The following is a 15,027-nucleotide window of genomic DNA, read 5'->3' on the forward strand; positions in this document are numbered from 1 at the left end:
ATTGACATCGGATGACAATCTGATGACATTGCTTGGAACTTTATTTGTACAAATTGTTATTGGCAGTCGGATTCATCTCGGTGGATGTTGACGCCATCTCCTGGTAAAACAATGTAGTGCAAGCTAATCTGTCCCCCACAGTCACTTGCTCTTCTGTCCTCGCGTCAACTGGTCACCAGTAATACGGTGACACTCTCAGGAACATATAACCATACATTGTGGTAGATATGTTTGTAAGAATCCGGGACAGAGACAATTACATGTGGTCTTAAATGCGTGAACAGAAGACAGCAGAGGTCTAGAACTGGTAAGTCACGAAACTGCTAGTGTGATGGCATGAGGGAAGCAGCTAGCTGTGTTTCCGTGTTAGCGTTTACTTCACTGCTCGGACGTTGTTCACGCTAATAAAGAAACAGCCACCAGTGAACTGAGTTAATTTAAAATGCTTATTGACTTATGTTCACTGAGGAATGCCAAACTGTTAGCTTAGCATTATAGCTGTTACATTGAGCATCGTTTGGTATCGTCAGTCGTTTGCTCACGCTAACTAATAACTTTATTATGATCATAAAGTAATCCCATTAGTGGCTGAAAGAAGATGGTCCAGAGTTCAGTTTACTACATGTGAAGTTGTGAACTGAACTGAACTTCATTCTGTCTAAAGCAGAATGAAGTGCAGCTAGGACGTTAGCTAGGTTGTCAGTTGTCTTCCACGTTGGCACCTCAACCTTTAGTTGTTTACATTTAGGGAGGGCTACAAGAAGACACTGTTTAACATCTATGGAAACCTATTATTCTAGGAATTGTGTCGTTATTTACATGCTTGACGCTCATTTTAGGCCAATACAAACATAATTGCACTAGTGGGAGATTTGCAAAGTTAGTTATTTGGAACACATTTAGCTTAAGTATCTAAAAACTTTACTGCAACATTGCTTTCGAAGTCATTATCCTTTTCCGACCATATCAAACTGTATCACAATTTAATGGCGTATGGCTGATACCCCCAAATTGGGATCGTGTAAAACATTTCTGCTTTACTTTTTTTGCAATTGATGATAAATGGTGTTGATCTCTTTTCTCTCCCTCCGCTGCTCCTTTATCCCCTGTTTTCCCCCGTTTTCCCCTGAATGCAGGTGACTTGTACAGTTATATATTTTACTGTACAATCACTGTGAATGTGTTTTCTGCTCTTGCACAGCCTCATATGTAAGCGTGCTTGGTAGTGGGTGTATGTATGTGTGTGTGCATGTGTGTATGTGTTCCCCAAGTCCACCATTATGTCTTCATATCCCTCCCTACTCCTGCCACCTCCAGTCCTCCTCCTCCTTTTCTTCTCCTTCCCGCTACTGATGCTTTTCCCAGAAACCTCCCTCTGCTCAGCAGTAGCCAGGAACGAACCAAAATTGGGAAATTCTGTCCCGCCAAACGAAGAAAACTGCACCGTTTCATGTAAGTGCATAATGTGCGAATGACTCTTTTCTTGTCTGTGATAAAGGATAATATATACCAGGATCCAGCATTTTCAAATGTAATAATATTTATTTATGGATAGGTAAGGGATGAGGAGTTCATGTTGTAAAGTGTATTATAATGTTCTAACTGTAAAACAGTCTGGCTATTGTTATTCAATGCAAAAAAACTAACTTTGACACGTTCTGTGATAAACAGGTTCACCACTGTCACAATCACATTTTATTCAAACAAAAGGTTTTAGGTCATGGAAGTTATTATGGGTCCAACTTTTATGTACAATGTAAGCCAAACAACAAGGTGGTTGTATCGGTGATGATTGTCAGTTTAATAGACAGGTGATCTAGAAAAATATGCACTTTTTCATAGTTTAACAGAACCCACATTGTTTCAGTTTTCTTAAAGAAAAACAGCTGCAAGAACCGTTTGATTTCACATACCTGCACGTACAGAGAACTTTCCTTTGGATTTTAGTGACTGGGTTGTGGAAGATGAGAAAATAAGAGATACGGGGAGGTGTCTCAGTGCACTATATCTTTTATGAAGAACCAGAACCATTTGTTTTGTTGGTGTTTTCCTCTTAATCACATTGCCGTGTGTGTGTGTGTGTGTCAATCACCGAGGCACAGTGACAGTAAGGTAGTTTTATTTAGATAGAGAAAAGTGTGGTCCTTCAAAAGAGCCTAAATCCTCATGAGGGGTCCTTGTAAGAGGGCTACACGCTTTTTCCTCGCTAAAGTCAATGAGTGAGTCTGTTAGACTGCGTGGGCAGTGTTTCGATAAGCCAGTTTTAAGCAAAATATGCTTTGTTAGTTTGTCCTCACAGCCTAAGCCTTTGTGGGCAATATTCTGTTAAGCTAGATATAAACTAAATATGCTTTGTTCCTGTTTCTAAGAGGTAGTCGGTACAGTTTGTGCTGACGCAGCAGTTCAGCAGTACAACAGTTCAATAGAATTCATATATTATTGTACCATTAAAAGCGGAATTCCTGCCCTTAATTAGGCGGAGGGAAGCTTATTTGCATCAATGTGTGGCCCACGGGCACACAACATACTCCTACGCACCTATGCCCTTCCATCGAAGGATGGGTAGATGATTCCCCAGATAGGGGCAGTCTTGGGTCCTCGATGTAGATTAGGATCCGCCCGTCGAAGCTTTTCAGGATGCAGAGTGGTTTTCCAGTGGGCCCATGTCGATAGAGCCACCTGGCAACGGGCTGGATACCCCAGGGGAGGTCCTTGTGGGTTGGTTGTTGCCAGAATGGAGTGGGACAGAAGATCGGAGCAGGATATCAGGAGTTCTGCCTCAGTTATGTTGCTGAGGGGCCACAGGAACTTGCGCTCTGGATCCACTGTCGGCCATCCCCTTGGTCCACAGCTTAGGCCACAGGCGTTGCGGAAGGACCACGTCGGGTCTTTGATGCGGCAATTGTTATCCTTCTGCCAGTGGAACCGGTAGAACTGGTTCCTTCTTCCTAGAGTGGGGGACATTGGGTATAGGGAGCAAAAAGGCGGGGGAGTGGGTCTGCCGACCCCTGGGGGTCTAGGGGGGACTGGGCCATATCTTGGTAGGGTTGGTCGGGGGGGTCTAGGTCTAGTGATTCTAGTCTCCATAAGGGCCTATATGTGGGGCTGGAGTCACGATTTGCGACTACTAGGAGGTACTGGAGGGGCCTGCCTCTGGGCAGCTTGGGGGGTACTGCTGGGCTTGGTATGGGGGGTCTACCTAGAACATTTTTTATAATCCCGGTTGATCTCACCCCTTTTTGTATAGGGGGTGGGGGTAGAGAGGGGGGATTGAAGATTTTCCCTAACTGGGATGGTCAAGGGGCACTCATGGATAACTATTTCCTTCAGGCCAATGCCGTCATCTGTAGGCCGGGCGTTAAGGTTAAAGGGCAATCCTGAGGAGGGGGGAACTATTGCGTACCTCTCCATATGGGCCTAGGTCTACCCTCTCCCCTGGTTTGCAGTGGTAGGAGGACAAAGGGGGATTCCCTCGGTGGAACCAAAATTTGGTTTTGTCACCGGTGATGAAGCTATTTTGGAGGGCTTCATATTGCCGCTGCTCGTATAGGTCCTTGTTTTCTCTGTATTCTTCTGTCGTATCCTCCATGTCATTGTCTAGGGGATCCTGTCCGGAGACGGGACCCTCACTGACGACCTGGAGGATCTCCGAGGGGACGTTCCTGGGACGTCTTTTTCTAGGAAAGGAGTAAAAGGAACTTTTTCCTCTTCTATAGCGTCCAGAGTTGGATTCCATCCCGTATTTATAGTCCCCTGGGGAGGGTCCCTAGTTTGGTTAAGTTCCTGTATTATCTTATCAACTGCTTCCTGGGATGCTACCGCCACTGTGCTACCTAGATAGCCTGCCTGGGCAGGAGGTTCTGGGGATTTTACTAATGGAGGCCAGTCTGTCTTTGTTAAAGGGTCTATCTGTATATCCTCAAAGCTTTTTAGAACATTCACTAATCCCCCCCAAGGTGGTTGTTGGGGTGGCGATGGCGCCTGGTCGGGTATTTTGGACCTGGGCCCCAGGTTGCCAGCTGGGAGGTTTCCCAATCTTTTCTTTTTACGCCTGGCCCCCACCAAGGGGGTATTGCCTCCTGGGGTGGGGGAAGTGGCTCTGTCCTTTCCTCCTGTAGGGGTTGCTGTACTGTTGGCGTTTCGCACCCCTCCTCCCTCTGTTCCGTGTCCCCACCCCAACCCAGGACTAGGGCTTGTGGGTCTATTGGACTCTCTGGGCTCACAGAACTGGATGACCCCCGCAGAACTGGGGACCAGGAGTGAGGAGGCTAGGGGGCAGGGGAGTAATCGCCATGAGTTAGTCTCCAATTGTCAATATAATCTGAGCAGTATTTTAAAACTTGCTCACAGGAGAGGTACTCATTCATGGGCATGTTTAATGATTCTCTAATCGCGAGGAGGCAGGTTGGCAGGTCGCCTCTGAATGGGGGGGTGCTAGTGGACAGAGTTTCTTCTTGAGATAAGTCAGTTCCTGCTATGAAATTAGCAAAACATATGACCACCAAGCCAGGGCTTACCTCTATTGCTACAAACATGGCACAGGCAAATGTTTACTACTACTACTTTTTTAGTCTACCTTCTGCAGAGGTTTTGTGTAGGAGGTAGAGGTAACCCTGGTATATTATTGCCAGTACGGCTAAGGTGCCTAACAGGGTAAAGAACTCATCTTTGGAACTCTAAGGCATGTCCTCCTATACTGGTGAGATACATCAAGAGGTTTACTATTATCCAGCCCTTAGTGCTACTAAAAGTCCTGTTTCAATTTAATTCATATATTGTTGTGCCATTAAAAGCGGAGGTCCTGCCCTTAATTTGGCATAGGGAAGCTTAGGGCTAGGTGCGTCAATGTGTGGCCCACGGACACACAACAGTACATTTTTTGTACTTTATTTGACACATTTGGAAGACTGAGGGGTTGCTTGTATTTGCCATTTGACTTGGCGCAATGGTGCCTCAAAGCAAAAAAGGGCTGCTGACTAATAATACTGGGGACTTTCTCCTACTTCCAAATGCATTCATGTAAAAAAAAAACTGAGCTGGGTCAATGTTTCTCTCCATTTAAATGCATTCAGAGTGCATACTTGCCACATTGGCTGTGCCACATAATTAATAATGTAACTAGTTTAACTCAAACTAGTCTTAACTAATATAATGGTGACATGAGTTAAGAGTGTTTTTGTGAATTGATTAAAAATGTATCTTAAGTAAATTGCTTATGTTTTAACGAAGTCAATCATTTCAGAATGCCATTCAATTAGAGTTAAAGAATGCACAAGTGCGTTCTGAGTTATATTATTAATGTATCCTCATTGTGCTTGACACAGCCATACTCCTTCATTGATTCAGCAATTTTTGAGCAAGGTTATTGATTGAACATTTTATTGTTCTCTGTCCTCTGTCCAGGTGCAGATGCTCTCCCCAACAATGGCACAAATCCAGCCCGTGGTTTCGGACTTAACGTGTCAGAGCCCAATGACCAAACGTCTTTGAAATCGTCTTTGAAATTGAATGACACTGAACTACTAGACAAAACACTAAACCAACCACTAAACCAGTCAACAGAAGAAGGACAGCTCAATGTTGCTCTACAACCCGAAGACCCCCCAAAAGAATCTACGTCTGTGTCATCTCCCAAACCAGCCACCAAACTAGTTGCTCATTTTACACCAAGTCAATCTATGGGGGAACACCTGCCTGACCAAGCCTCCACATCGCCTTCCCTGATTCCCAGGTCAAATTTGTCAGATTCTCCTAACTATGCAGGTGATCCCATTTCAGATTATGCTAGCAATAAATCGAATGCCACCACTGCAACTGTCACTTCTAGGCCAGCCGTACCTGTAGTGCCCACCAACACTGCTGAATCTTTGTCACAGCAAGGATCAGCTGAGGCCAATGTTTCAGCAACTGCATCTAGCACCAATCCCGCTGCAGTAACACTTAGCCAAACCACATCAGCCCAAACAGCAGCGCCAGCACGGACAACAACAACCACTACTCCATCTACTACAACGTCAACCATGACTTCCACAGGTGAGAAGAGCCCCCAGTCACCAGCCTCACCGTCTCCTCCGTCAGCCCTAGAACCCAAGACCTCAGTTACTACTGGTGCCCCTGTTGAGTTGTCTACTTCTGATACTTCTACTACTACTTTATCTGCTGCTACTACTACTACTACTACTTCTGCTGCTGATGCTAGTAGTAGTGATGTTAGTCCCATCTCTACTACAGTTCTTTTCCATCTGGCAGACACTGCTTCTTTACTGGCCGTCTTGCTGTTCGGCTTGCTCTTCTTTTTGGTCACGGTAGCGTTGTTTGTGACGCAGGCCTTTGAGAGCTACCGCAGGAAGGACTACACACAGGTGGACTACCTAATCAACGGCATGTACACTGATTCGGGTGTGTGAGGATGCTAATGGGGTGATGCTACTCAGAGCTGAAGAGGGCTGAGAGTGCTTCAGCAAGGAAGAGCGGCTTAAGTTTTCCTCAGGAACTGGGTTCATGGTCTTCCTACCCCAGATTTACAATGCATATACATGATGAGTGCATTGTCGATCCCTTTCCATTTTTCTTTCCAGAAGATCACACGCATCGAGTACATTTAAGAGGAAGCAGCATGGATAACAGTAGGGTTCTTTGGGGGTGACCTCTATATCGCGACACGGAAGAAGTAACTAAGGCTAATGTTTAAAGTTGAAATTAAATTGTTTTGGACAAGTGCTGACAATAGTCGCTGTATTAACTGGTGCCTTGATAAACAGGTTTGGATTTGGCCTGTGTAAAGGTTGTAGTGCTAGACCGCAAAAAATACCTTGCATACAACACACCATACAAATTGTTTTTGCGCCAATTTGTTTTGTTTACATTGATTATACATCTGCTTCAATTTTCTATTTTTATCGGATGGATATTGAAGGTTGGTGGTGACTTAAACCCTGATGTAGAGGATACAATTTGGAATGTGTCTTTCAACCACAAAAAATGTCTATCGTAAAAATTATTAAGTGTAAGGAATCATTGGCACTTCTGCAATGGATAGAAATCAAGTATTTTTCGAAAAGGATTTTTGAGTCTTAAAAGGTATTGACGCCAACTGGGGAAATTGTTTGTTTTTCCAGTTCTCTTGCACACTAGCTGTGTATGTGCGCACCTTGTGTTTTTCATAGCCAAAGTATGTATGGTCTGGATAGAGACGGGACAGTGAGGGATGGACCACCATGTGGAAGATTGTAGCGGTTAAATGAGGTGATCCCAACTGTTGCAATGTTTGGAGACATTGCAAACAAATGTCCCCCTCCAAACAAGTGTGCAATTAGGGTGGGAATGCACAGGGGTGTACTCCCACGGCGTTGCTCCTCAAGCTTGACAGGGACGATGTTGTGTCATAGGTTGACCTTAAGGTATAGGGGTTTATGCAAATGTAATGTCTCGCCATTTCGTTTTTTGCATCCGTCTGCTCATTTCAATTTGATTCCCTCCAGGTTCTTCCATTCTGTTGTTTGGTCTATACATAGTATCTCTATATATCAGAGTGTAACATTTGAACCCCTTTTATTTTTGATAATGCACTACAGCTATATTTACTCTAATTCATAATTATGTATTGTGGACATGTTCACCCACATTTCTGACTGGGTTTTGTATTTCATTGAACATTAAGCAAAGGCTTTTCCTTCAACCATTTCAAATACTGCATTCCAGCCTGGAGACTTGCAAACAATTATATAATTCTGTATAGAAACTAGTTTATGAACTTGTTTACTAACTTCAAAATGTTTATAATATGCACCAAAGCAAATTTGCATTATAGAGTAAGCTTAACAATTGTTATTTCAGGTGGAACTTTGTGAATGAATGTTGCTTGTGTAATGCTGACTATGTCCCCAGCTCTGACTGAAATCCCTTTGTTTACATTTTTGTTTTGTTGTATATTTTTACATTCAATATTTTTATTTGCCTTGAGTTATTGTATCCATCAACAAAAGTTCCACCAACCAGAAAACACAAATCAAATCATTAAGTGCATTTGCTTCTCTCCAATTCCAAGATGAATAAAATGTCCTTTCATCTTCTCATTGATATACAGTATATTTAAGTCTTCCACATGGGCCATCGACAAAGTTTGACTGAAGCACATCATTGTGGAGCCAGAGGAATAACAGCCATCATCCATTAGTGTTATTGATTCTTGAGTATTTGTAGATCTTTGCAATACAGAAAAGTGAGGTTGGTGTCTGAGTGAAGGTCTGTTTTTGATCAGCTGGTGTTTGATATTCTGCATGTACCATGTAAGAACATTGATATACTGGTGTAAAGACTGAGTATGTGTATGTGAAAGTATGTTTATGTGGGATGTTCAAGTTTAGTTTGCAGCTATTGATACTGTTTGGAAAAAATTTACAATATATTTCTGCCTGTGTGTCATAAGTGTGAGGTTTTCAGACATTAAAAATCAGGTGTGACTTATTCTTCCTGTCATCTGCCAAAGGGTTTTGACTTTGTTAATATTATTGACTCCAATAGCAATTTGTGATATGATCAAAAGGTAGACCTACCGAGTGTGAGAGAGGAATTTCATCCCTCTATCCCAATATAAGTGTGGAGTGTGTGTGGTTGATGACTGGTTTAAGCAGCCTCAAGATATCTTTTATGCTAGCCTTCAATACATTTCCCCATTCTTAATTGATCCGGATGGTCTCATGAACATTAACTCACTAATATTTGCTCATGTTTGCAAATGTAAACGCCAATGTCCAAGAATAACACTGGCTCATGTGTTCACTATTGAATTTTCTTTGACGGTCCAGTTAGTTCCTTGAAGTCTTAATATTGCCATAACAACTTTGACATTGTGTTTGTTAATGCACTATTGAAAGATGTTTATTTGCCAAAAATAAATTATGAGAATCCCTTTTTGTGATATTTCATTACATTATACATGCTCTCCTGTGCAAATGCACCGATGACAGATGTTTCCGCATATTACGCATATAATTTCACTTGGCAGCTCATTATTCATGGATTTTTAATAATTGGAAGTATGTCTTTAGGTTTGCTAGATTGGGATGATTGCTGCTAATATTACACCAACTAGCCTATTACAGTAACAATCAGGGCCTATCTGAGAAGTATTATATCAGTATAATTCTCATTTACAAAATAATATTATAGTACAGGTGGAGTTATATTCCTTTCCTCAACCCAGTCCAGGACGAGACCAGAGACACCTTGACACCTTGCCCTACATTATCTCCACTGGCATACCTTTAGGAGAACCTATTTAGTATCTATAAAACCTAGAACCTATTTTTGTTTCCTCCAGAGCAATCTGGCTGGAAATAGCAAAGACATGTCTCAAGCTGAAGAGAAAAAAATACCGGAATGCTGAAATCCAGGCATTGGTTTCCTGGGCGTTGACCCTCTAATAACTAGTAGTTAGTTAACATTACTTTTGTGAATGAACTTTTCCGTTCCAAAGCATGGATCCAATAATCGGTAGGCTACCACTCAGATAGAGCATAGACCATATCAACATTTTAACCACTCATGCTGTTGCAAGCAATATAAACCACACACACACACACACACACACACACACACACACACACACACACACGCACACACACACACACACACACACACAGTGATTATCAGGTATTAACATATAATTACAGAGACTATCAGAAGTCATCATTGATGCTGAGTAGGAAAGTGTGAATGAGGTAATTTAAAGTGTGGACTTCAACCACTAGTTGACGCCAAAAGGAGAAAAAAACAGGAGAGATGATCCTCTTTGATCATAATAATAATAACAATCATTATTATTATTAAAATTAGTATTTGTATTATCTGCCTAATAGTAATTATAACAATCATCTGCATCATAACGCATGTTAAATTGTGGAGTCCTAAATCATGTCTTGCTATTGTCATGTCCATTGGGATCGATATAAGAAAATATCCTAAAAATATCATATATACGTCTTATTTGGTGTGTTTGGTGACAATCATTTCAACCTCAATATTGAACCAATTTTGGAGATATTTAGTTTAAAAACGATCATTTTCCATTTACTTGAGTGGTAATATATGTTAGTAACTTGTTGTTACTAGTAAAAATGCAACTCTCAATAGTAATAATTATGTATCTTCTGTCTTGAATATCTTACATTTTTATTCTGGAAAAAAAAACAAAATTAACCAAACCAAAGTGTATTTCTTCCAGCTTGGACTTGGGATAGGGCGAATAAAGTTTGGGGCCGAAGCTAAAATGGCTTGCCATAAACGTCAGTTCCGCCTGCCGTTGTGTAGTACGCTGGGTCGTCACTCAGCCTGGAGTACAAGTAGCGCGAGTCGGCGGAACAAAAAGTATCGCTGGGATTCTTACAATAAAACTTTGAAGAACCATTCACAGCGGAGTGGACTACTATACACCTTTCTCAAGGAGTAGACCACGCTCATTATGGAGTCCCAAATATGGATTTAAGGTGGAGACGACTTGCAATGGGAATTTTACTAAAGGAATTGGTGTTGCTTTGGAGTTGCTTGGTGTGGATAGTTCACGGTAGGTTGACTTGTTTGTTCGGGCACCCTTCGAAGGTAGCAACACGATGGTAACAGAACATGGAGCCCTCGGAGACACTTGGAAGTAGTGCTGGGATTGTGTGCGGATAATAACCTTTTTGTAAACCTACCTACCTGCAAATATATCAAAATATGTGTTGTGAAACGTTGTAACGTTATTATAAGCATTTCTCAGCGCGACTTATTTTACATAGCCCAGATATTTAGAGAGTCGAAAGGTTTTAGATTCCTCGGGCTCAGTTCTGCAACTCGAAGAACTGTCTAGGAAAGTGTGTGACGTGTGCGACATTTAATAACAAGTTACATCTTGGGTTCTTTTTTTAAAAAGTACTTTTATTTACTGCCAACATACATTGTCAATAGGAGTGTATGGCGAGCATCAACTAACTATTTGGCCGGTCGGGGCATTTCGCTCGGGCCTTAGTATCTTTAATAATCTCGCGGTCGGTGTCGGGTGTCAAAAAAGACTTAAACCACAGTAAAATGCGAGTATATGCATTTAAGACACGTTGTTGGTAGATTCATAACATAGCCTATTCACACATTCCCTTACATACATTTGCTTATGTATCTTTCAACATGTTTAAAAACTTTACATAAACGGGTCTGCGACCTTCGAGCGATACATCCCGAAATCTGGGCTACCCTTTGGTGTTGTGATTGTTTGGTGATTTGGATTTTGTTCATCGTAGTGGAATAAAGTCCTTTCCCAGATTGTCTGAGAGATGGATGCAAATATCTATGCTTTGTATTTATTCTTACTAAACTGAAGCAATACTGCCAGAGCGCATACATCTGAAGAAGATACTGGACTCTTCCAGGGCTCTAAATTTGTGGTAGACCATATCACAAAAATATAGCCATGTTTTATTAGAACAAATATTATAATACATTTTACTGATTGGTCGGTGCAGATTTGCATAACTCTTTGAAGCAGCTTTATCCACGACTCAGTTATTTTATATGCTTAAAAAATCACACTGGGCTTGAAAGCAAATTTTGGATTCACCGGCAGTATAACTTATAATTTTTTAATATTTAACAGCATACTTTTCAACTGTCCAATGCATCCTTTTAATTGTGCATTTATCAGTGACATTTCTTTATTACACTAACAAAAAACGTTGAAAACAACCATTATAGTGCATACCTCACAGCTGCAGAGTACACGCACACATCACACACACACACACACACACACACACACACACACACACACACACACACACACACACACACACACACACACACACATACCTTTGTGTTTAATCATGGATCAAAGCAACAAGACTATCCAAGAGAGTTAATAAAGTGATAATAGACTCTTGCACTTGAATATTAGAGATAGAATATAGGGCGACAATATTCCCTCCAGATCAGGAGGAAATTTGATTATGTTGTATGGTCTGCCTTTTAAAATACATAGCTTTCCAAATGTGTGTGTATCACCTAGCCTGAACAACGGACAATTTAAAAGGCATGCTATTTTATTTAGCAAATAGATCAGATTCACTCACGTCACACACCAAACTAGAGTGAACCATACTTTATTAGCTATCAAGGTGAACAAATCAAGTACAGTAAGTATAATGCGATGAGTGTTTGGAATGGACATTCATTAGCTGTTATGGTCAGGGACGAATATATGTCATAGTCCTTGAGTAAGTATTTACATTTGTTGTTTGATGTTCAAAGAATGTTGGGAGGAAAGATCACAGGATTCATGCACTTCATGAAAATATAACATTTCACACATGCTGCACACTTCACACATGCTGTCGAAAGCAGTGAAGTAGTGTAACCTCTAGTCAAGCAGACCAAGCAAACATCACATCTGTGTGTGTGTGTTGAAGTAGTTTGGCCAAGCACGGTTTGAATCAGCAAAAGCCTGATATTCTGTGAGTGCACGTATTGCAGCAAAAAGAAAAATGGCATTATGAGAGGCTCCACCTGGTTCCTTTGGTACCCGGACATAACCTGAAGTGGTGAACACTTTCGGCACAAGTTGCACTTCCCGTCCTATTCACAGAACGTGAATGACCACGCTGTAATGGTGATCTTGAACGCATCCTGCTACAAAGGCTTGATATTTGTTTAATTTGTCAACTCTTGTTTGATCACTCTATGCACTACTTCTCACAGGTGGAAACGTGCAAACAAACAAACTGATTCCCCTTATAACATGACTCAACACAGTCAGATCCCCCGGCTTGGATCTGCAAATATCAATGAAGCCATAGCACCATAGTGTCCGAAATACTGTGATAACCTTGCGGGCAACAATTAACAATATGTTATAGACAATGGGTGGGTTACCCATAGGCTTATAGGATGAGATTAATGTTGTAAAATGAAATGTGTGTGTGTGTGTGTGTGTGTGTGTGTGTGTGTGTGTGTGTGTGTGTGTGTGTGTGTGTGTGTGTGTGTTCAGGTGGAGAGGGGTCGTATGCTTAAGATATCAAATACATATTCTGCTTTGTCTCCGTTTTGTGCTGGTGTGGAACAGAAACACTGCTGCTGTTTTTGAGTTTTATAAGGGAGAGAAAGGAAAGAAATAAAGAAAAAAAGAAAGAAAGAAAGAAAGGAAAGGGAGATTGTTGTACTTACTGGGAAAGAAGAAGAGAGAAAAACTGTAGGAGGTCGATTTCAATGGAATGAGAGTAGAAGAAATGGAAAGATATAAAGGAATGAGTGTTGAAGAATGATAGTTTGGAGTATGGAGGAGGGCACAGGAAGGCAAAAAAAGAGGAAGTTAGTTCTAATCTAGACCACCTTATTTCTCCAAGTCCACTCATGCACACTGGCTAATTGCATTTCTATGTGCGGCGTGCGTGCCATGCACATTCTTCTTGTCCCAACTGGGGAGGTGCAGAGAAAATCTCTTCCTTCCTCCACATATTACCGGGAGGTTTCCAGGTTAGGCTTCTGCAAAGTATGACCACATATGTGTGCTGTGCTTCTGTGTGTATGTCTGTGTGGTGGGGACATTAAACCACTGTTTTAGTGTCACACACTCCCATTGTCCCTTCTTGTATCCTTCTTGCACCCAGATGGTAAATCCCTTAAAATCCCTAAAGAATCCCTTGAACTCCTCCGCTGTACATACACACGTGCAAACACACGCTTAAAAGGTGGGTTGATTTTCTTCTTTGTTTTATGGATGTCAGGCATTCTAACCCTCATTTATCATTCTTGGGGAAAATCTACAATGAAAATCACATTAGGCCTACATACGGCCTCCAGGTGTGGGACACAACATTCTTGTATTCCAAATCCTGATCTTGGAGCGCATAGAGCCTAACTGCACTTGATCTGTCATTTTCCACGTATAATATGCACTTAATAGTAGAATTTACCTAATATGAGCTCACATCGTCCCACATATAAGGCCTTTAAAATATGTCAGGATTATGACTTTTTGCTGTTGTGAGCAAAAAAAATCAAAAATATTGGCTCTAACCTCACCTACAGCACTCACTGTCTTAATGACATACATTTTTCTGTATGTTCACGACTGTGAGGTGAAGCCAGGTAATGTTTATTTTACTCTTACAGAACAATGTCTGTAATCTGGATACACATAAATGTAATCATATAAAATGCATTTTGTCCACATATGCCCACAAGCAAAAGCTCAAGAAAGTTGAAAAGTTGTGAGTGTACGGTTACACTGGTCACAAATAGCCCATTTGCTTCCCAGCATTTTATTGTAGAAAGACAACTCTACAAAATAGGCAAGCGATTTTAATTTTTTTAATTTATTGATCGGACCCAGCTATGACCACAGACGTGCATTGGCAGGCGGTGTGTCTTTAGGCCGAGGGTATTAAGAGTTGGCTCGGAGATGTGCCAAACTGTGTGCCAAGCTCACCACCGTGCCAGCCGGGCCTTCGCCACAAGCCTTCACCACAGGCCGCGTGTCAGTAGCTGGGGCTGCAGCCGCCTGCTTCCGACAGCTATTATTTTTATTCTTAAAGAGGGAGGGATTGATGAGAGAGGGATTGATGTCAAGTCACTCTGACGGTGTCATTTACAGGTACTGCTGGTTGTACAGAAAGTTTTTTTTATATTCTTGATGTGATTCTGAGATGATGTTAGACATTGTATAGTGGAAAAGCGACAGAGTTGCAGAGTTAAAGTGAAGATGTGTAAGATAATTTACTAATATTTATTTTGCTTCTTTTGTAAGTGAACTGATCTAGATATATCTGTATCCCATATTTTTTACATTTGATTTCACCATATATCTGCTACATTGTATTTCAAAAGTTTTGGTCCGGGCTGGAGTCCTGTGTTTACTTTATTGTGATAGTTATGCCACACAAGCGTTCCATACCCCACGGCACTAGTTGTGCTCAAAATTAACTGCATCTATAAGGAAGCAAACAACCAAAAGAAGGGTAAAACCGGGATAAATATAGGCAGATTTGAGAGGTGGAGAGA

At 41.5% G+C, this 15,027-nt stretch overlaps 2 protein-coding genes across 2 annotated transcripts in view; both read left to right on the top strand.

Moving 5' to 3' along the window:
• The first annotated feature begins 159 nt into the window (after positions 1–159).
• cUnh11orf24 (chromosome Un C11orf24 homolog) lies at positions 160–8,889 on the top strand. The gene is made up of 3 exons (XM_084476720.1): positions 160–307; positions 1,137–1,452; positions 5,404–8,889. Exons 2-3 carry the CDS (start codon positions 1,281–1,283, stop codon positions 6,405–6,407), a joined length of 1,176 nt encoding a protein of 391 aa, XP_084332846.1. The 5' UTR covers positions 160–307; positions 1,137–1,280; the 3' UTR covers positions 6,408–8,889.
• A 1,444-nt stretch (positions 8,890–10,333) lies between these two features.
• Positions 10,334–15,027, top strand: part of lrp5 (low density lipoprotein receptor-related protein 5) — a 37,273-nt gene continuing 32,579 nt past the window's right edge. Inside the window, exon 1 of the mRNA XM_084476745.1 lies at positions 10,334–10,564. Coding sequence (XP_084332871.1) covers positions 10,477–10,564 — 88 coding nt within the window. The 5' untranslated portion in view covers positions 10,334–10,476. The remainder of the gene's footprint in view (positions 10,565–15,027) is intronic.

The sequence above is a fragment of the Micromesistius poutassou genome (assembly GCF_964030765.1).
Source record: "Micromesistius poutassou genome assembly, chromosome: 13".
In the NCBI taxonomy this organism is placed as follows: Eukaryota; Metazoa; Chordata; class Actinopteri; order Gadiformes; family Gadidae; genus Micromesistius; species Micromesistius poutassou.